At 36.0% G+C, this 23,739-nt stretch overlaps 1 protein-coding gene across 1 annotated transcript in view; it reads left to right on the forward strand.

Annotated features, from left to right (window-relative positions):
• TWSG1 (twisted gastrulation BMP signaling modulator 1) overlaps positions 1–23,739 on the forward strand; it is a 30,140-nt gene that overhangs the window by 933 nt on the left and 5,468 nt on the right. Inside the window, exons 2-4 of the mRNA XM_005866895.2 lie at positions 261–417; positions 15,572–15,671; positions 22,824–23,090. Of these exons, the coding sequence (XP_005866957.1) occupies positions 295–417; positions 15,572–15,671; positions 22,824–23,090 (490 nt within the window). The 5' untranslated portion in view covers positions 261–294. The remainder of the gene's footprint in view (positions 1–260; positions 418–15,571; positions 15,672–22,823; positions 23,091–23,739) is intronic.

The raw sequence follows: 23,739 nt of genomic DNA on the forward strand, positions 1-23,739 counted from the left end.
ACAGTCACTGTTTCTAGGTAGTCTGAGAAATTTAAGTATTCTAAATCTTTGAAGATGGCCAACAAGACATTATTATATAAAATTGTAGGGTGTTTTTTCATGTTTAATCTTTCATTGAGTGGCCTTTAAATGATCCCTCGAAAGTCTTCTAACACAATGAGTTTGGTTTATTTGTGTTGTTTTTCACTTTTGTATTTTGTTTTTACCCTAGCACTTGCCTTTGAATTAAAGTTTTTTGTTTGTTGTTTGTTTTGGTTTAGCTTCCTGGGAATTACTGATTGTCTTTGAAGAAACATGAAGTCACATTCTGTTGTTATGCTTACTCTAGCCATCTTGGTGTTCCTGACATGGATCCCTGTGTCCCTGAGTTGTAACAAAGCACTCTGTGCTAGTGATGTGAGCAAATGCCTCATTCAGGTAGGACTAAGAGTATTATTATTAATATTAAAGTGTATTGTAGAGCAGAGATAGAGCACAGATATACAAATATAGAGTGTACATGTAATTCAGTGTATTAGGTGAGAGATGAGGTACGGAGTTATGACAGACACAGTGGTCTGGGTTTTTGCCCCCTTAGTTCACTTGTATACAAGCAAGGTTAGATTCAAGAGGTTCAGTACTAAAAATAATATCCAGCTTTATAAACATGCTGTTACAAGGTGATGAGCACTCTGTTCAGAGGAATTAAAGGGTTTCTCTTGTATACTCTAGTTTACATAGCAAAGAGACTAACTATATTTAGGGGGGAAATTTAGCTAGTCAAATAATAGACAAATTGTACGCTAGACGTAATGTATTAGTTGTCTATTCTATGTAAGAAATTACCTCCAAATGTAGCAACTTCATTTAGTAGACATTTATTATTTCATGCAGTTTCTTTTTCTTCTCTTTTTTAAAATATATCTTTATTGATTTCAGAGAGGAAGGGAGAGGGAGAGATAAAAACATCAATGTTGAGAGAGAATCATTGATCGGCTGCCTCCTGCATGCCCCCTACTGGGGATTGAGCCCACAACCCAGGCATGTGCCCTTGACCAGAATCGAACTCAGGACCCTTCAGTCTCCAGGCCGATGCTCTAGCCACTGAGCCAAACCAGCTAGGGCTCATGTAGTTTCTTAGGATTGGGAATCTGGAGCAGTTGATCTGGGTGGTTTTGGCTTAGGGTTCCTTACAGGGGTGCAAGCAAGTTGTTATCTGGGATTGGGAAATCAGCTTCCAAGATACATGATAATTATCTTTTTTAGTCATCAAAGCAAGCCTAGTAATGTAGCTACCATTGTCATTTTCTCATTTCAAGAGAAAAGTGAGGTTAAGTAATTTGGCTCGGTTCACATAGCTAGTAAGTGGCTATAGAATGTGGGTCTGTGTTTGACTCCAAAGCCTGTGGCCTTTCCCCTAATCATACTGGTTATTACTCTTCATAAAGTTGTGTTCATTAGTGGTGAACTTCATGTCTTATATAGCTGTTCTCTCTTTTCCATCCTATTAGATCATCAGCAGTCTTATGCTCTTTGTGTGTGTGTTTATTAGCCTCCCTTCTAATTATTGGCTGTTGGCTAAGAAATTCAGTAACCACACATACTAGAATTCTATGTAAGTATGATTCAGCTACCTCTTGGCTATAACGCTGACATAAGAGCAATTGTGTGTTTGTACTAGAAGTAATAATGATTTTTATAGATCAGAGGCATTTTGTGCTTAATTCTGACAGTTTGGTTCTTTTCATTAATTATTGAAATTCTAGGAAGCATGGCCTTTATGTGAATGTAGTTTGCCACCATCTCAATTCTGTTTACTCTTACTTTGCATTTAAAACCAAAACATTTAATAGAAAAGTTTGTTAGTTGAGTGGTTGGTTTTTAATTTTTTTACTATGAACATTTTCAAGCACAAATAGAAAAGATGAGAGTATAATAACAATTACAATCAACAGTTGCAGCAATCATTAACTCATGGTTACCCTTGTTTTCTCTATTCCTCTACCCTGACCCTGCGGTTCTGTTTTAATTTCAAGCAAATCCCTGATACTATTTTGCCATAATTCTAATACCCATCTCTTAAAGATAAGAACTCTTTAACACATAGCTATTAGCAATTTTAAAATTACCATTAATGCTTTAATATCACCTAATTTTATACATGGAAGTTTTGATATGGCATATCTGCTTAGGCTTATGCTTGCTGAAAATTTTAGAGTCTGTACATTAATTCCAGCTTTGTGCTATGGTCAGATGGGGAATCTGTGCTCACTTCCCAGTTGTTGCAATGTAGCTTCGTTGTTCATTATAGAAATAAAGTCTCATAACAATTACTATATTCATGTTTAGGTGGAAATTCACTTAAATTCCAAATTATTTTTTGACTCTCAGAGGTCTGTAATTTCCATTAGTTCAAATAATGAAAACTAGAACATTCCCTTTTATTATTTTTACATATAATATCTTATTGAAACTCTGATTAATATGAGTCTGTGATCAAATGTTCTGTCTTAGATTTTTTTAAACAGCTTTATTGAGATACATAATTCTAATATTATAAATTTCACTGATTTAAATGTATAATTCAAAGTATTTTGGTGTATTCAGAGTTATGCATCCATCACCATAATGTAATTTTAGAACATTTCCATCACCCTAAAAAGAAACCTCATACCCATTAGCAGTCACTCCCCATTTCTTCTTCCCCACCTCTAGGCTACTAGTAATCTACTTTCTATGTCTTTATATGCCTATTCTGTACATTTAATATGAATGGAATCATATAATAATGTTGTCTTTTATGTCTATCTTATGTTATTGAACATAATGTTTTCAAGATTCATGCATGTTATAGCAGGTATCAGCACTTCATTCTTTTATGGTCAAACTAGAGGCCTGGTGCACAAAATTTGTGCACTCAGTTGGGGGGGAGGGTCCCCCCAGCCTGGCCTGTGCCCTCTCACAGTGCAGGAGCCCCGCAATCAATCTCCCCAAAGAGGTAGGCCTCGCCCACCCATCTGGGGCTCCTCGATAGATTGCCCCAAAGAGGTATGTGCCTTTGACCGGGAATCAAACCTGTGACCCTTCATTTGGCAGTCCAATGCTCTAACCACTGAGCCAAATCAGCCAGAGCTATATTCCATTTTTTGGATGTACCACAATTTGTTTATCCATTCACCTATTAAGATTCATCTTCGTTGCTTCTAGGTTTGGGCAATTAAACATAAAGCTTGCCTGGCTGGTGTGGCTCAGTGGTTGAGCGTCGACCTAAGAATCAGGAGATTACAGTTCAATTCCTGGTCAGGGCACATGCCCGGGTTGCAGGCTTGATCCCCAGTGGAGGGCATGCAGGAGGCAGCTGATCAGTGATTCTCTCTCAATATTGACGTTTCTATCTCCCTCTCCTTTCCTCTCTGAAATTAATAAAAGACATCCTATATACTAAAGAGGTAATATGCAAATTGACCATCACACCCTCGCACAAGATGGCCACCCCCATGTGGTCAAAAGATAGCCACCACAAGATGGCCGGCAGGGGAAGGCAGTTAGGGGCAACCAGGCTGGCAGGGGAGGGCAGTTGGGGGGGACCAGCCCTGCAGGGGAGGGCAGTTGAGGGGGACCGGGCCGGCAGGGGAGGGCAATTGGGGGCAACCAGGCCTGCAGGGGAGGGCAGTTGGGGACAACCAGGCCTGCAGGGGAGGGCAGTTGGGGGCGACCAGGCCTACAAGATGGCCACCACAAGATGGCCGGCAGGGGAGGGCAGTTGTGGGTGACCAGGCTGGCAGGAGAGGGCAGTTGGGGGCGACTGGGCCAGCAAGGGAGGGCAGTTAGGGGCAATCGGGCTGGCAGGGGAGCAGTTAGGTGTTGATCAGGCTGGCAGGGGCGTGGTTAGGGGGTGATCAGGCTGGCAGGCAGAAGCGGTTAGGGGCAATTAGGTAGGCAGGCAGGCAGGCAGGCAGGCAGGCGAGCGGTTGGGAGCCAGCAGTCCTGGATTGTAAGAGGGATGTCCGGCTGCTGGTTTAGGCCCGATCTGGGGCCTAAACCAGCAGTTGGACATCCCCCGATGGATCCCGGATTGGAGAGGGTGCAGACTGGGCTGCAGGAGACCCCCCACCCCACCCCAGTGCACGAATTTTGTGCACCAGGCCTCTAGTATAAAAATAAAGCTGCTACTATAGCTAAGATCTGGAAACAGTCCAAGTGCTTCATTAGTAGATGAGTGGATTAAAAAAACCTTTGGTACATTTACACAGTGGAACACTACCCATCTGTTAAAAAAGAGGATCTCTTACCCTTTGTGACAGCATGGATGGACCTGGAGATTATTATGCTAAGCAAAATAAGCCAGTTAGAGAAAGACAAATATCACATGATCTCAGTTATATGTGGGATCTAATGAACAAAAATAGGTCCAGAGGCATGAATGCATGGCACAGAGGGGAGTTGGGTGGAAGGGATGGGAAGAGATTAAAACTTTCACTTGTTTTTTAATGCACTTTTTTCTCATCAAGTATCCCTGAAGATACTTACTGGAAATTTATTCTGTTACCTGTATTTATATTTCTTCCAAGATTATTTTTTCTTTTAATGTCTCTGGTGTGGCAGGCCTTCCACAATTTTTATTTAGTTGTCCATTATAGTTAAGAATGAGGCATTCAAAGCGTGGTTGGGAGACTATATGTGGGCAGGGCTGACGGACACAGACTGGAGGGTTTCACTCGAGGGGCAGGGAAGCCCTTCTGCTCTGAGACTGATCATTTTCCTGAGCAGAAGTTTTTGGTGTGTTTCTTTGATTGGCTGGTTTTATTGCTGTGGTTGGAGTGGGCAGGTGGACAGTAGATCCCTATTCTTGTCTTTTGCTCTAGTGTGGAGGGTAGCCTAACAGGACTGATAGAAACTTGAACTTTGATGCCCTCTTCCATTCCTGTTTTTTTTCAATTGAAGAACAATTTGGCTATTGGTGTTTCATGTAGCAAGGATTGTTAAGTGGGGTCCTTGGATCTCTTAAAGGTTTATGGCATCCTCAGAATCAAAAATTGTATATGTACAGTATGAAAAAGGAAAAAAGTCCATAGCTTTCAGGAGGTTCTCAAGGTGGTTGATGCTCTGAAAGATTAAGAATTGCCAGTGTGGTTCAGTTGGTTGAAGCATCGTCCCATACACGGGAAAGTTGTGGGTTCCATTCCTGGTCAGGGCACATTCCTGGGTTGCAGGTTTAATCCCTGGTGGGGCGTTTCTCTCTCTCACATCAATGTTTCTCTCTCTGTGTGTCCCTTCCTGTCTTTCTAAAATCAATCAACATATCCTCGGGTGAGGATTAAAGAATTAAAAAAGAGTGTTATGAATTGCTGGAGTTTTGCTTTCCATTGCACATAGTAAGTTATTAAAATTTTGCTTTTATATTCATCAAAGTACAAGGCATATTGACATTTTAGATGATAATAATAGCTTCTCTCCTTACACTTACAGAACAAGAATATGTACAAAAATGAACATTGGAGAATACTTTAGGAAAGGCAATGCTATTAAAGTTTAAAGAAAGATATTACTTCCTACATCCTAGAGGGAATTTAGATTTTCCTTTTGTTATTTTGGTTTGGTTTAAACAGCATCTGTAGTGTTGAAATGATGTACTGTGAGGATAAGCTAGAACATTTGTTTATATTGAGCTCTCTGCAACTCTTGAAATAACTAAATATAAAAAAATTTCCCTGGAAGCTCATAGTTATGTAAATATTTTTACCAGCATGGTCACAAGCAGCACAGTCATTCCTGCCACTCCTACCAGTTGCTACAAATAAGGGTAGTCCCTACATAAATATTTATTTTGTACTTCTGACAGGAAAGAAATCTAACTTTAAACATCAAGAAAGTAAAATTGTCATCATGGTGTATTTCCTTGCTGATATAATGAGTGGTTTAGTTTTCCTATGTCAGGAAAAAAAATGGTAATATAGGATTTTCCTTTTAACAAGATCTTTCTATTTTTTTCTTCTGCTGTGGGAAAAGAATATAAAATTTGGACCAATATTATGCTTTTACCTCAGAACTCAAGATCCATTTTTGTATTAAGAACTAAAAAAACCCCACAAAACCCTAATTGACTTGTGAGTACTTTTGGCAAATATTTAGGGTCATATTTAGGATGATGTAAACATTATATTTAATGAAAATATTCAAACTTAGGTTCAGAGATTGTTGATGTATTATTTTATTATTTATTTTATCTGAGTGTTTACTTAGCACTTTCATGTACTAAATCAACAGTCTGCTTTTTTATTCTAAAAACTTATTTAACTATTAAATAAATCTTAGATTTATTGAAATAAGTTGGGATATCAAAATAGTTTATTAATAATTATAATTTTTTAAATGTATTTTTGTCTTAGGTTAAAAATATAAATAGTTCAGATAACTTAAGGACTTTCTTAATCACAGTAAACAAAAAAAATTAACTTTCTCTTCCTTTTTCCTTAATCAGTGCTAATTAAATCCTACATTATTTTCTTGCTACATTATCTTGGTTTGTCACTAATACTAGTAATATTTTGGTTTATAATATACAGTGTTTCCTTTTTTCTCTTAAAAACATTACCTTATTTCTTATAGTGTTTTTTTCCTCTTCATTTTACTTCCTGCTCATAAAAGTTGTGGCTCTAACTCATTTTTGTCCTCTTTTGCTTCTGTTAACACCTCGTGAAAATCTTTGAATTAATGTCCAAAAGTAATGAATTAGGCCTGATGTAATTTAAGAGAAGAATAAGTCATTGTTTCCCTTCAAATGTGTAATGCAGTTAGAATAGCTGCTAAAATTTGTAAGTAGAGACAAATTTATTTTCACTGGCTGTTTCACTTGTTAAATTATTATATTAAAACAAAAATTAGGATTTCATTGGAAGACATGGACATTTTCAAATATAAAACAGGGAGAAATTTTCAAGTATAAAATAGAAAAAATAAATAGTCAAATAATCCCCCATTAAACTATCACTCAGCTTCAACAGTGATTCACAAATAGCTAGTCAAGTCTTATCTGTACCTACCTCCACCTTACCCCAATGGGAGTATTTTAAAGAAATTTGTTGGGGAACTTATACAGTAAATTAAGGTTTAAAATTTTATTACTAGGTTTATGTAAGAAATGGGTGCTATTTAACATATGTTGGAAGTTCATGTATATACATGAACTCGTATGCTGATTTATTTAGCTCACAGAGAACACTACTGTTCTCAGTAGTGTTTCACTTAAGTTTATATTATTTTCAGAACAAAAGTTTACCAACCAGTTGAAATTTATAAAGAACAACATGATAATAAGATTCAGCTGAGATATTTTTGTTCAGTTTGAAAGTTTTGTCTGATGGTCTCCTTAAAGCAGCGGTTCTCAACCTGTGGGTCGCCAACCTGTGGGTTGCCAACCTGTGGGTCGCGACCCCTTTGGAGGTCGAACGACCCTTTCACAAGGGTTGCCTAAGACCATAGGAAAACACATATATAATTACATATTGTTTTTGTGATTAATCACTATGCTTTAATTATGTTCAATCTGTAACAATGAAAATACATCCTGCATATCAGATGTTTACATTATGATTCATAACAGTAGCAAAATTACAGTTATGAAGTAGCAACGAAAATAATTTTATGGTTGGGGGTCACCACAACATGAGGAACTGTATTAAAGGGTCGCGACATTAGGAAGGTTGAGAACCACTGCCTTAAAGAGTATTAATATGTTAAAATATATTTGTTGTAACCTAGCATAATATCATTATGTTTATTCTTTTGAATAAAGGCTAATTGTTTGAAGATGTTTTGTTTTATATATTTGTTTTTAAATACCCATTTGATCTAAGAAAATGTGTAAGTATTATCAGCATAGGTACAACCTAATGCTTCCTTGATTACTGATGCTTACGCAATATGCATTTACTAACTAGCTTTGTTCTTACATTCCCGGGGCCTTTTTTTTTTTTTTTCTAATCAAGATATTATAAATATTTAGAGTTTACTTAATTTAGTATTTAAGAACCTCAGTTTGTGTTTTTAGTATATGTTTTCATAATTGTACAGACATTAATCTGGCTCTTAAATCATACTACTCAAATAAATTAAATGTTTATTTGCCATTATAAAAATTTTTCATAATTTTAAAAAATTTACAGAATGCATAGAAATAGAAAAAAGTAAATCATTCATAGTTATGTTTTACAAGCACAGATTACTCTTAATATTTCAATATAGTACTTTCCAGATTTTAATTCTACGTTGAGGTGATTTTAACAACTATATTATATATATAACTTTTCTGTTCTGCATTTTTTATTAGCATTATTTTATGCTTCTTTATAAAAAGAAAGTACAGTATTTATGTTAGTTAAAAGAAATATAGTTTTAGCTTAAAAATAAAATAGCCCTAACCGGTTTGATTCAGTGGATAGAGTGTTGGCTGTGGACTGAAGGGTCTGGAGTTTGATTCTGGCAAGGGCATTAACCTTGGTTGTGGGCTCATCCCCAGTGGGGGGCATGCAGGAGGAAGCTGATCAATATCTCCCTCTCATTGATGTTTCTAACTCTCTATCCCTCCCTTCCTCTCTGTAAAATCAATAAGATATATTTTTTAAATAAATAAATAAATAGAGGAATATGATTTCAAAGTTAGAACTATCTTCAGTATTGCTTTCTTTAATATCAGCTTACATTTAAATAGTGCTTTATATTTTTCAATTCTGGTTTATTAAAATAATAAATTTATGTACCATAGTATACCATTCTGGTCTTTCAAAGGTGAAATAAGGTGTTCCCTGATTTCCCAGTGCATGTTGGGGGGTCAGATTTATTGAGATATAATTACATACAATTTTCTCTATGATTTTTGACAAACATATGCTCTATATAGTCAAGAGAGGGAATATTTTCATCACTTTTACAAGTTACCTCGTGCTCCTATGTAGTCAAAACTAGCCCCTCCACAGCCTCAGTGCCTGGCTACCACTGATTGGATTTTTGTCTCTATAGTTTCACTTTTTCCAGAATGTCATTTAAATAAAATCGTACAGTACGTAGCCTTTTGTTTTTCTCAGATTTCTTTCATCTAGTATAATGCTTTTTAGGTTCATCCACATTATTGTGTGTTTCAGGTATTTCTTTTCTTTGTATTGCTGAGTTGTAGTCTATTGTATGGCTGTACCATAATTTGTTTATTCATTTACTGGTTGATGGACATTGGGTTGTTTCCAGTTTTTGGTGATTATGAATAAAGTTGATATATACTTTCACATATGGGTCTTTGTGTGAACATGTTTCATTTCTCTCAAGTAAATATCTACGAGAGGGATTGCTGAGTCACAAAAGCATTTTGATAGCCATTATCTCACTTGGATACCAAAGTTTATAAGGGTAAACCCAACAATACCACTTCCTTTTTATGACTGACAAAATGAGACTCAGTGTTATATGTTGCAAATAAGATTCTTCCTCAATGTATTAATTTCCATCTCTAGCCTAGAAATTTGGAAGTTCATAAAATAAATTTCTACTCTTACAGTCTAGTCTTAGTCTTAGGTGAATGATAGTCCCCCTCCCCCATTTATTTTGCATAGAGGATTAAGATCTCACCAGAACCTTGAATAAGATTTTCTGTTAAAGTTGATTAAATAGTTATGTTAAGCCTTAGCTGGTTTTGCTCTGTGGTTAGAGAGTCGGCCAGAAGACTGACAGGTCCCAGGTTCGATTCTGGTCAAGGGTCTGTACCTTGGTTGCAGGCTTGATCCCCGGCCCAGTTGGGGCAGGTGCGGGAAACAACCAATCAATGTGTCTCTCTCACATCAATGTTTCTCTGTCTCTCACCCTCCCTTCCACTCTCTCTAAAAATCAATGAAAAAAAAATCCTCGGGTGAGGATTAACTAAATAAATAAATAAAACCTCTGTCTTTTGGCATTCAAAAATTTGAAATTCTATGTCATATTGGAGGTTTTTTCTAATTAAAATGTAGTGAAATACATTTTTAAATGATTAGGCTCTTTCTCAAAATTTTACATCCTGCCAGATTTTCATTTCATATAAGCTTTTTGAGGATCTTGCCGAATTCTGTAGATACCCATGCTGGTAATATGGGATAGCCCAAATGTATAAAATTTTGTTTTCCATTTAGTATAAAGTTTTTGTTTTTTCCATTATAAAATTATTGAACAGTGCGATTACCCAACTGTAAGGAACATTTAGTATAGCCCTTCACACAGAGAACAGATGTCTTATTTCATTATTACGCTGGCTCTCACATGTAAGAGCAGTGGTAGTCAGAACAACTTTGAGTCAGAAGACCTGATGTCAGAGCCTCATTTGCGTGAACTCAAATGAATCAGTAACCCATTCCCTCAGCCTTTTCATCGGTACCAGCACCATGAGCAACGGCCACACTTTTTCTGAGAATTGCAGACTAGGGAAGCAGGTGATATGGTCATTAACTGACTAAAGCAACAGAAGAATTAACCATTAAATTCCAACTCTGGTTTTGCAGCTCTTGACCAATGATACTTTACCTTTACAAACAATGATTAAACTTGGGCAATAGCAGTTCTAATTGTATTCAGGTACTGAGAATGAATTATATAATACTATTAATTAAACAACCTAAAGGATTATCTAAATTTAATTGCGGGCTCATTCTCTCTAAGAAAGTAGTAACAATAATTATTGAAATGCTAAATTAATAAAAAAAAATGTTTCATATATCTCATTCCAAAAACAGACATATCAAACCAAAACTTGGGTCAAACCTTAGCCAGTTACTAATTGAATGATATACAAATGTCATAACCTTCCTTGAAAAATCAAATAACTATCTTATTAGGACTCTTTGAGATTCAAGATACTGCATTTAAAACACTTAGCACATTGCCTGTTAGTGATAAAATAAAACCCTGTTAGGAACTTGGGGAGGTGGTTCAGTAAATAAATGGAAGCATTGAGTCAGTCTTTTTTGGACTCCTGTGAACTTTGTGATCACATGTTCCATTCAACTGAGCAGTACTCAAGTTTAGTTATAGTGAGGTTAGTAAAACATATAAATAGTCAAATTTTCCAAATAGAAAATTCAACATCTCAACACAACCTTTTTTTTTAATTTAGTAAATGGGAGACCTTGAAATAATAGTAAAATGGAAGATAATGAAGTCTTTGAAGGTAATGATAAAGGGTGAGAACATGGGCAAGGTGTGGGTCAGGAACTTAAGTCCTATTATGCAGCCACTAAATTATGTTGACAGATATAATAGGGAATTGCTTATTTTTTTTTAGCATAGGACAGTATACAATCATTATTTTCTTAGAAATGCATAGGAATTTACCAAAATGGGAGGAATTTGGGTGTTTTTTCCTTGTATTCTAGTAAATATTTTTTAAAATATTTATAAATCAAATAAATATCTAAAAAATGTTAAGGCATTACCTTTATCTTGACTTTAGCCTCTTTCTGGTTATGGTGGATTCATTTATATCCTCACAACTAAAACAGCTAGCGGAAAAGATTTCTTTTTAAGTGTCTTGGAAAGATTCTGCTGAACATTTTTAAATGGAGTAATTTTTTCTGTGATCCTTGATTCATCACAGAGAATTACATTTTGAGTTGTTTTGTTTTCTTTTGTATTTCCAATACTTAGGTTCAAAGCACTTTAGAAATGTGTTTTATATTTTGAAACATTCATCCTAACCACAGTTTGCTTGCTGTCAAAAAATTAAAGTATACTTTTTCAAATATGTTTATGACCAAATATTATTCAATAGTGTGATTTTAAAAGACATGTAAATTGAATAGGAAAGATGAATTACTTGGTGCACTACATGTGACTATTATAATTATTTACACATGGAAATTAATTGTTTCCATTTTTTCTTAATAGTCATAAAGCAAATGATTACCATATATTTTTGCTCTCTTGATTTAAAGTTAGGTTTTTGAGATCCTAAATGTCATATGTTAAGTTTGCCTGGAATTTTCTCCTGAAAAGTGAGAAGTTAAATGTATTTTCGAAAACTGAAAAGCTACAAATGCTGTCTAAAAGGTTGGTGTGAGGATCTCGTTTTTCTTCTTTCCCAATCTCCTGAAAAGGATACTGCATTCGTTATGAAGAATAGAGATTTTTAAAATATGTTCTGAGGCTTATTTACTTGTAAAATTTCTTAGTTTATGTAATTAAATTTGTTTTCTTAAAACAAAGGTTTTTTTCAGTCTTCTCTATAGTAAGATGGAAAGACAGAAAAATATTAGCTAACATGTTGTTACTTGGCATTCAACTAGTTTTAACAGTCATTTTAATAGTATGGTAATAAAGTTTATATTTAAGTCATTTCCCCCATGTCTCAGCTTTCTATAGTCTCTCACTTTGTGTTCTGTCAGTAAATTATAATCATTAAGTATATCACTACTATACATTATTCTATCACACTGACATGTAAAAGTACAGGCATCTAGTAAGAGGGTGTGAAATAGATTTGAATCTCGAGGGCTGGGTAATCCAGGCAAGTTCAAGCATCTTTAATTTATTTTTATTTTTTAATTGATTTTGAGAGAGAGACAGGAAAGGAGAGGGAGAGAGAGAAACATCCACTGATAGTAAAACATCAATCGTCTGCCTCCTGCATGCCCCCTACCTGAAATGGAACTGACAACACAGGCATGTACCCTGACCAGGAATCAACCTTTCAGTGCATGGGACGACGCCCGACCAACTGAGCCACACCAGCCAGGGCTCAAGCAACCTTTAGTCATAGTTTTAACCTTCCATTAGTTAGAGGTAATCTTAGGATATCACTCACCCTTTCGTTCCAATTTAAAACACCTCACAAATACCTGACTTTAAAATAAAAGGCATAATGAATGCTTTACAAACTCAGTTTTTCTAATGGAAGCTATTAAATTGACATTTATTTAAAAATTATTTAGCATAACATATATTAATTCATTTAGCAGGCTACCATTTGGAAATTGATAGAGAAAAAGGAGAAACATATTCTTTGAATAAATTTGTTACTTTTCTAAATCATTTCTCCTGAGCTAAATAGATAATGTAAATATAAGCAACTAAAATAGTAAAGGGATATTTTCTATGTAAAATATAAATTAAAATTTTAAAAGAACCTTTATTTCTTGTGACTAGGTGGCAATCTTTATAATACTAAAAAACCACAAGTATCCATATCCTTAACTCTGATGGTATTTTTTTAAAAAAATGTATACTCAGAAAATGTTCTCTCATTCCAAAGACAGGACTGACAGGTTTTCATGGAGAAACAAGTCACAAAGATTACTTTGGTGACTGTTTTTCTAGATTTCCAAGTAAGTTTGAGCTTCTCTGAATCAAGCATCACCAGTTTTGTGATGAGGCACCTGAAATTCTCACAAAATCTTTGCCCATTTAGTCCTTCTCTTTCTCACAGACCTAGCAAAGTTACCTATACATGAAAAACAGCCCAACCCTACAGAATTCCACAGTATTAAAATATTATAATTTTTACTTATTGTGTCTCAGATATACATTGACATCAAACTAATTAAATGGTTAGAGAATAGTACAAGTGTTGATTCTTGAAAGTGCTGTGTAACAGCTAGGGGACTTTGGGAGAAGAAAAATTAGGAATTACATGTCAGTGTTTATTATCAGTATGATTAAATATCAGTGACAAAAACATGGAATTTTAGAATGATGAAGTGACTCCAGTAGTATATAAATGTAATAAGATGAATTTAATAGGGATAAATATTATGTGTTGTGTTTAAGTTCTCATGACCCAGGGAAAGCCAAGTGGGCAATGGTGGCTACAGAATTTCCCTTTAAGTTGGGTTTGTTTAGGAGTGTCTGTCTGGTGTTAAGGGCTAAAGGAATTACCTGGAATCTTCGATTATGAAGCAAGCTGTATTAATTAGCTTTCACCACCTCAGAGTTTAGTGGTTTAAAACAATAATCATTTCTGGGGTCTCTGTTATGTTCCATTGATCTATATGCTGGTTCTTGTGCCAGTACCAGGCTGTTTTGATGCAATAGATTTGTAATATAATTTGATATCTGGTATTGTGATTCCTCTAATTTTGTTATTCTTTCTCAAGATTGCTGTGGCTATTTAGGGTCTCTTTTGGTTCTATATAAATTTTTGGTATATTCTAGATCTGTGAAATATGCTCATGGTATTTTAAAAGGGATGTGTTGGAATCTATAGATTGCTGTGGGTAATATGGACATTTGAATGATGTTAATTTTTCCAACCCATGAACATGGTATATACTTCTACCTGTTTTTATCTTCTTGTGTTTCTTTTTTCAATGTTCTGTAGTTTCCTGAGTACGGGTCTTTTACCTCCTTGGTTAAGTTTATTCCACGGTATCTTATTTTGTTGTTGTTGTTGCAGTGGTAAATGGAGAGTGTTGGTTTTTTAGTTTCTCTGAGAGTTCATTATTGGTATACTAGAGGACCGGTGCATGAAATTCATGCACTTCAGGGGGAGGGGGGTCCCTCAGCCCAGCCTGTGCCCTTTCGCAGTCAGACATCCTTAGCACTGCTGTGGAGGCGGGAGAGGCTCCCGCCACTGCCACTGCGCTTGCCAGCCCTGAGCCAGGCTTCTGGCTGAGCAGTGCTCCTGATGTGGAAGCACACTGACCAACACTCCTGCATTGTGTGTCTGCCCCAGCATCTGCCTGGTGGTCAGTGGGCGTCATAGTGACTGTTGTTCCGCAGTTCGGTCAATTTGCATATTAGCCTTTTATTATATAGGATAAAAATGCCATTGATTTCGGGATGTTAAATTTGTATCCTGCTACTTTGCTAAATTATTTATTAAATCTATTAGTTTTTTGGTGGAGTCTTTAGGGTTTTCTATATACAATATCATGTCATCTGTGAATAACAACAGTTTTACTTCCCGCTTTCCAATTTGAATGCCTTTTATTTTTTCTTTTTGTCTGCTTGCTATGGCTAGAACTTCCAGCACTATGTAGAATAAGAGTGGTGAAAACAGGCATCCCTGTCTTGTAACTGTTCTTAAGAGAAATGCTTTTAGTTTTTGCCCACTGAGTATGATGTTGGCTGTAGGTTTTTCATATATGACCTTTATTATATTGAGGTATGTTTCCTCTATTCCCACTTTGCTGAGAGTTTTTATCAAAAATGGGTGCTGGATTTTGTCGGGTGGAGAACTGAAGTTTTGTTTGAAAACAGAAACATTTTTTTCCGTGAACTGAGGTTTGACTGTACAATGAGGTATCACTTCACACCTGCCAGAATGGCTACCATCAATAAATCAACAAATGACAAGTGCTGGTGAGGATGTGGAGATAAGAGAACCCTAGTACACTGCTGGTGGGAATACATACTGATGCAGCCACTGTGCCACACTGACCAGGCATTATGATTCTCTCATCATTGATGTTTCTACCTCTCTCTCCCTCTTCTTCTTTCTTCTTTCTTTTTAAGGTATTTTTTAAAAATTATATGAAGAGTAAATTACTATAAATGCAAATATTGTATGTTTTTTACTGCAAATAATCAACAATTTTAAATATAATTATTTGGAATTTTAAATTTGAACATCTCTTTGTAGGAACTCTGCCAGTGCCGACCTGGGGAAGGAAATTGTTCCTGCTGCAAGGAATGTATGCTGTGTCTTGGGACCCTCTGGGATGAGTGCTGTGATTGTGTTGGTAAGTTGACATGAAGTAAAGTTTCTTAATATTTCTTATCTGAGAGTCCTGACTGCAAGCAATTTTAACAAACATAAATGTATAGACTAGAGTGTAAATAAGATATAATAGGTAGCCCTTGCTAGTGTGGTTCAGTTGGTTGAGCATCGTCGTATGCACCAAAAGGTCAGGGCACATGCCCAGGTTGCAGGCTCAATCCCCAGTGAGGGGCTTGCAGGAGGCAGCCATTCGATGTTTCTCTCTCACATTGATGTTTCTCTCTACCTCTCCCTTCCTCTCTCTCTCAAATCAATAAAAACAGTTTTTTAAAAAACATAATACGTATATAGAACATTATTTTATATTTGCTTTATTAGATGGTATTTACATATAGGGTGGGGCAAAAGTAGGTTTACAGTTGTGAGTACATAAGAGTTTATTTTTGTATTTTATTATATTATTTTCCATATGAACAACTGTAAACCTACTTTTGCCTTACCCTGTTTATCTGTATTTTTATAGAAAATGGTCTTAGAGGAAATTAAAAGCTTATTCTTAGGAAGTAGGAATGGAGGAAAAATGGGATTTTTTTTTACTTTTTAATTTTTTTACACTGTTGAATTTTTTATAAGAAGCATGTCTTATAGTTGTAAATAAAAAATAAGTACTTAACATGTTAAAAAATATAGATTATCTTCCTTTATGTAAGATTTCACTAAAAGATCCTTCAGAAACTAAAATCTGTTTTTAAGGTTTTCTGAGGAACAGTCTACATAGTGTATTAAATAAAAAAATAGCAAGTTGCAAAAGTGTGTTTATGGAATGCTATCATTTGTAGGTTTGTTTGTTTGTTTGTTTGTTTGTTTTAGAAAGTGAGGAAGGGATGGAGAGATAGAAACATCGATCGGCTGCCTCCTGTATGCCCATACTGGGGATCGCGCTCACAACCCGGGCATGTGCCCTGACAAGGAATCAAACCAGGGACCTCTTGTTCATGGATCAATGCTCAACTACTGAACCACACTGGCCGGGCACCATTTGTGTTTTAGAAAGAAAACTTAACATAGGCCGTTGCTAGAGAAATACTCATCATCCTCTCTCTGGTCAGTTAATTCTTTTCTGTCCTTAAAACTGAAGTTCAGGTGTCTCGTCTCAGGAACCGTCCTCATTTGACAGAGTTGGAGCCTCTGTGCTCTTCAGATTGCTTCTGTTACGTGATGTTGTACGTGCTACTGTACTTGTTATTTTGCATGTCCTTTCTAATAGAGTATAAACTTTTTAATAACAGGGATGGTGTCATATTGACACCAAATTAATCTTTTAAAATTAATGTCTATTTTTATGAAAGTGGGATATACATACATATTTTAGATATATGCATACAATGCCAAAGTAAGCCTGTGTCATGCTTCTTTTTCCAATCCTTTGATCCTGTGCCAGAGACAACCACTTTCATCTTTTCGGTATTGTATTTGTTCTATAATTCTAAATATCCTTATGTTGTTTTCGTGATTCTTTGATGTTAGAAACTATTGACTTCTTATTATGGTAGATGATGATTTAACTCTCTTTATCGCTTATCTTTCCAATATAGTTTTATCACTACTTCTAGTTAAATCAGTAATTTAACAACCCATTGAGTAAAATAGTATTACATACTAGTTTGATACATAATGGTGTAAACACTGATTTATTAAATGAATAATCCTAGTATTTGTTTTTTTGTATTGGAATATACGTACTGAGAGATTGCCTTTTCTTTCAGGCTTTGTATTAATGTTTAAAATTTTGACTTTTATTTTTAATTTCCAAGAGCCCTTCTGTGAATGTCCCTTTTGGGGAACATACTGTTCTTGTGTTATATATCTTTCTGGGACTAATAATTACAGAGTTTTGTTGTTAAAGTTTTTCCTTCTACTCTTTGCCCTATTTCCATTTCCTCAAATGTCTGATAATCCTGGGCCATCTATTCATATGTAAAACTTAGTCCCTTTTTTAAAAAAAATTTGCTTCCCGAATTTGGGTGTCATCCTTGCACAGGGGCCATGCTAATCTTCTCTGTATCATTCCAATTTTAGTGTATGTGCTGCCGAAGTGAGCACAGGCTTAGTCACTTAGGGCGTGGAGTCTAGTTTGCCTCATTCTCAGGTGAGTGGAGGATGCGCTGGCTTGTTCACGGAGGAGCCCTCTCCATCTCACAGTCTATAGATCTTTCCCTTCAGGGTTGTCCAGCTTTTTCAGAGAAGGACCGGTGAGTTTCTTGCCTGGGGTGGAACTGGAGTGATTTGGCTGGCTGCAAATGTTCTGGGTTTCTGAGGGGCCATGTCAGCATACTGTTATTTACTCTTCTGTTTCTTTTCATCCTCATCTCCACTCTCTAGTTCAGGGCTTCTTTGGTTTAATTTTTGTAAAGAATAGCCCTCTCATCTCCTGTAGTTGTGGAGAAGGGAGACAGGGTCGTGGAAGCATAACTATTCTCAAATAAGCTTGCCTCTGCAATAATACCTGGTGTCTCCAGCTCCTGAGTCTTCCCAGAAGTCTGTGGCTGCATTTGCTTGGGAGGGAGACTGCTGAATCCGTTACATTTCGCTCTTATATTCTTCCACGGTGGAGTTGGTGTTTCAGTTTGTTCTTCCTCACTGTTTTGTAGTGAATTCTGAGAGAACCAGGACAGAAGTATCTTTTCCTCTGTAGTCTTAGATTAATCTTGGTATTTCTAACAGCTAGTATAGTATCTAGCACATAAAAGGTACTCCAGCACATAGAAGTGTTTTATGACTGTGAATAAATGAATTCTTAATGTATTATTCTCCCAAGATGAACAGTTTATTCTGTGCATTTGATGGCTATAATTATTTTTTATTATGTCAGGTCAACTAAAAGAAGCTTTGAATTATTTTACATCAATAAATGTAAGTTAATTTAATATGTACAATGAAAGCAAAAAGGGAAATAAGCATATTAACCCCTAATATGCATATGTAAGCATTTAATTTAAACATGGATGCCAAACACACAATTGCATTGCACTTATAGCATTGCCTAAAATAACATGTGTATGTGTGTGTGTGTGAGTGTGTTGTGTGTGTGTATTTTAACCATCCCACAGTGGTAACAGTGCCATTCAACTTCTAGGAAAGGAGGTCTGTAATTCTTCTACTGAGTAAGAATAACTACACATGCTCATATCTCTACAATTTTAGAAGCAACTTGTGTTTTTCTGAGCTAGTTACCTTTAAAAAAAATTATTGTCCTTTAAGGATTGAATACCAGTTTTAAATTTTGAGTGAGTTTATAATGTAACTTAATCTTTCATTTTAAATTCAGTTAATCTTTCTATTTTCTAGGATAAAATGTAGATATTTCAGTTTCTTTTGTACAGCAATACTCTTTCCCTTGTAGGCATTTCTCTTCCAATTTAGGCTTTTTTGATGTCCTTTGCAAGCCTGTGGCCACTCCTCCCTTCTAAGTTGAAACAGTCCCCATACTTTTCATGGGTGGTGCACAGACCTCTGAAAGGACCCACATTAGAGTATAGCCTTCCCTTCCTGTTTAGCTGTGGACTTTCAGCTCATATGTTGTCTACCAAGCTTTGTCCTCCAACTGCCTTGTACAAGAAAATTAGTTTCTCTTTTCTGACTTTCTCTTAAGGCAAGAGGAGCCACTACAGTTCATTTTCATCCCTGCCATCCAATGTATTCCTCAAATCCCATGGATTTTGGAACCTAGATCTCTACCACAGGTTTTTGTTGTTTTTGTTTTGTTTTTTGGTGGAAAATGGGGACATCTGTAATAATGTAAACAATAAAAATAAAGTTAAAAGACAGAGAAAGAAATAGTATTAGAATTCTGTGTACTGAAAGGATTTGAAATGCTTGCCTTTTCAATTGTTGCCATCTGTTTCCTGATTATTTGGCCTCCCTGACTGTCATATGCAGAGCCACTTTCTTTAAAATTTTTAGTGTAATTGGTATTTAAATTTTGTTGTTGTGTGAAAATGCCACTAAGTAACAAACTATCTCAAGAAAATGATCATGAAAAGAAAGGAGAGCTCCAAAAATAAACTCTCTAGTCAACTAAAGAAAAGCTCTGTAACAGTGATAAACATCAGGATAATGGTCAGATGTTTCATTAACTGATTTAAACTGTGGGTGGTTAGTAACTCTCCACAGAAATTGACCCATTGTACATAATGAATATGGACAACTAAAGAATTTACAGAAATTTTAAAAGGTGACTCCTCCCTCCAGTAGGATAGCCCCCACAAAAAAATACAGAACTTGAAGAGTGCTTCAGGCAGGCAATGGAGGGTGCCACAGAAACTGTTACCTGGCACACATTTACTTCATGCTTATAGGTTTTAATGCAGTGTATTGAGAGTTAAATTAGAATCATTTTTTACCTAAGTTTATTAAATGCACAAAACTCCAAAACAGTTTTTTTTTAATGCAATGAAATCTGTAATGACCACTGGAGTTTCTTTAAAGTCTCAGCAGATGTTGAGTTAATTCTTCTGTTGAACTAAGTTGTTTGCCTTTTTATCTCTGATTACTAATTTTCATTAATTATAGAATCTGAAAGAATATACCATGTACATTTATATAAACAAATATTCTAAGTATTATTCAACTTATTATCAGAGAAGTGGACACGAAATCAGGCTGCATCATAATCTTGGCTCTAGTCCTAGATTATATAACATTGGACAAATCATTTAATTTAACTGGGCATATTTCCTCCTTTATGAACATAGGAATCATATTTGATCATTTAATCCATGACTCTGTCACACAACCTAAATCATAAACATTCAGGCATATTGAAAGATTTTACAAAGAGCACGCACACAACCTTGTTATCCTCGGTTCTGGCATATTCCTTCAACTAAAATGTGGAAAACACATGAGATGGTTTTTCCTTCTAAGTTTATAAAATATAGGAATTTATAAATTTCCTCTAACTTTTCAAACTTTTAATCTAGGAAAGAAGAAAAACTCCACTTTGACCTAATAGATGCTAAGCAAGAATGAAACATAATTTAGTCTTTAAAAGTATACTACTGCGTGGACTATGTGTCTCGGTTGGGCATTGGTTCCCAGTACGATTCCTGGTCAGGGTACATGCCAGGGTTGCAGGCTTGATCAGTGGTGGGTGGTGCAGGAGGCAGCCGATAGATGTTTTGCACTCAGTTCAATGTTTCTCTATCTCTCCTCTTAATTAAAAATCTTTTTTAAAAAATACAATATTCACAAAAGGAAGTCCAGAGAACTCTGTTCAGTGTTATTGCTACTATAAACAACCTACCCCAAAACATAGTGGTTTACAATAATAATAACTTAATTAGCTCTCAAACCTGCATTTTGGCCATGGTTCTTTGGGGTAGCTCTTTTCTACTCCACATAGTGTCAGCTGGGACAGCTCGAAAGCCGGGTTTGGTTAAACAGCTCTCTCTTCTATAGCAAGATTCCTTTAAGAAGTTTCTATGGTCACCATTTCTTATTTTTTCCTGCCATTTTCTCTTTTTAAAAATACTTTTTAAAAGACGTCATTTTGAGATCATTTCAAATGTAGAGAAAATTTGCCAGAAGGGTAAAAAGACTCACTTACCCCTCACCCTGATTCCCCAGTTATTAACATTAATGAATTTGCTCCATTACTTAGTACCCCGACTCTCTCCCTTTCCCTGCATGCGCGCGCGCGCGCACACACACACACACACATTTCACACACACATTTATGGGCACACACCCCCATGACCATTCATTTCTTTTGAACGTTTGGAAAGCAGGCTTGACCAATGATGTCCCATCATTACTCAATAATCCAGTCTGTATTTTCCAACAACAAGGACATTCTCCTACATAACTAGCATATAATCTTCCCAATCACAAACCCCATATATATTTTGCCAACCATTTCAACAGTATCTCTTGTTCCTTTCTGGTCCAGGATCTTATCTATTTAGTTGTCTATCTCTTCAGACTCATTCAACTGAAGCATTCTCTTAGTCTTTCCCTTGATGGTTTAATGACTACAGACTTTATGTTACGTAGGATGATCCTCAGTTTTGATCCACCTAATGTTGACTGATGATCATACTTAAGTCACACATTCTTGGCAACACTATCACCGAAATGAAGATATGCAGGACATTAAGGGACACACAACACCAAACTGTCCCATAACTGGCGATGCTAACCTTCATCTCCTGGTTACACTGGTGTCTGCCAGATTTTTCCACATTAATTAACCCCTTTGTAATCAATTAGTGTTGTGTAGAGAGTTTTCTAAGAGTACATCAATATGTTCCTCATCAAACCTCCACCCACTGGTCTTACCATCCATTGACAACTTCCATCTGAATCATACACTTCTATGATGGTTGCCAAATGGTGATTTTCTATTTCAGCGATTCTCAACCTGTAGGGCGCGACCCTTTCACAGGGGTCGCCTAAGACCATTGGAAAACACATATATAATTACATATTGTTTTTGTGATTAATCACTATGCTTTAATTATGTTCAATTTGTAACAATGAAATTGGGGGTCACCACAACATGAGGAACTGTATTAAAGGGTCTCGGCATTAGGAAGGTTGAGAACCACTGTTTTATTTCCTTCATTCCTTCCACATTTATCAGTTGGCACTCAAGTAAAAGGAAGAGCTTTCCATTCTCCTCCATGTCCTCATTCATTTATTTATAATATAAGGACTCATCAATTTCTATTTTATTCACAAAGTGGTAATCCATTTCTGTCATTACTTATTTTAGTGGTAAATTATCAATTTGGCCAGTGGGGGAGCCCCTTCTGGTTGCCTCCTGTGCTTTTAACATGTCCCACCCTTCTTTACTTTCTGGCACGCAAAGGGTCCTTTTGTACTTTCCAGGATCCATCCCTAGAATCATTCTTTTCTCCAAGGACTTCTGGTTCCTCTTAGTGGAGGATGGGTACTTAGAAAACAAGTATGGGCACTCAGTGATGATCCTGATGTGTCATCTCTTCAAGTCCCTCTCAACAGCAACAAAAGCTAGAAAAATATGTATAATGCTAGACGTCACATAATTTTAATATGTTGGAGCTTTGATTGCAGGGCAATAACTAACAAGAATTCAAGACATTACAATTAGTGAAAAGAGTAAACTTATTCTCTTTGCCCCTCACACCCCCAGGTATGTGTAATCCTCGAAATTATAGCGACACGCCTCCCACTTCAAAGAGCACAGTGGAGGAGCTTCATGAGCCAATCCCTTCTCTCTTCCGGGCACTCACCGAAGGAGACACTCAGCTGAACTGGAACATCGTTTCCTTCCCTGTTGCTGAAGAACTTTCACATCATGAGAATCTGGTTTCATTTTTAGAGACTGTAAACCAGCCACACCACCAAAATGTGTCTGTTCCCAGCAATAATGTTCACGCACCTTATTCCAGTGACAAAGGTAATTATTGCCAACAGTTGACTTTTCCTATCCTGCCCCCTCACTTTCTTTGTGGTCTGTGAAGCCTATATTAAGGTTATCTTTTTAAAGTAGCTTTTTGGTTTTGAGTTTGTATACTCTTAAGTAAACTCTGGATTTTAATAACCACAAATCCCTGAGTAGATAAGGAGGCATGTCAAGCATATTGTCACAAGTCCTTCATACACGCAGTGATAGAGGCTATAGTAGGTGATAGGATACATGGTCCTAATTTTGATATTTGTGTTAGATTTTAATTGTTCTTTTCATAAGATAGTAACAGAGATGCTTACTACAGTATTGCTCACCATCAGATAACATTCAAACTGTCCTTAGAAATCAGATTTTCATGATAGCCTTGGTACCACAAATGATGCCAGGTTATCTATCAGCTAAATTTCCTTGTAAACAAGATGATATTACAGACATCTAATTTCCAGGTATAAATTAACCGCATCCAGTTCTCCGTGAGTAATATTGGTCAGAAGGGAAACTAAAGGAAAGAATGACATATACAACTTTGAGAAACATATTAAAGAACATTTGTTAGGATAGGTCATACATTTATTTTGGAATGAAAAAGGCACATAACTTTTAAAGTCTATGATATTTTCAAATAAAAAGTTTTACA

This window comes from Myotis brandtii, unplaced genomic scaffold (assembly GCF_000412655.1).
Source record: "Myotis brandtii unplaced genomic scaffold, ASM41265v1 scaffold240, whole genome shotgun sequence".
Taxonomy (NCBI): Eukaryota; Metazoa; Chordata; class Mammalia; order Chiroptera; family Vespertilionidae; genus Myotis; species Myotis brandtii.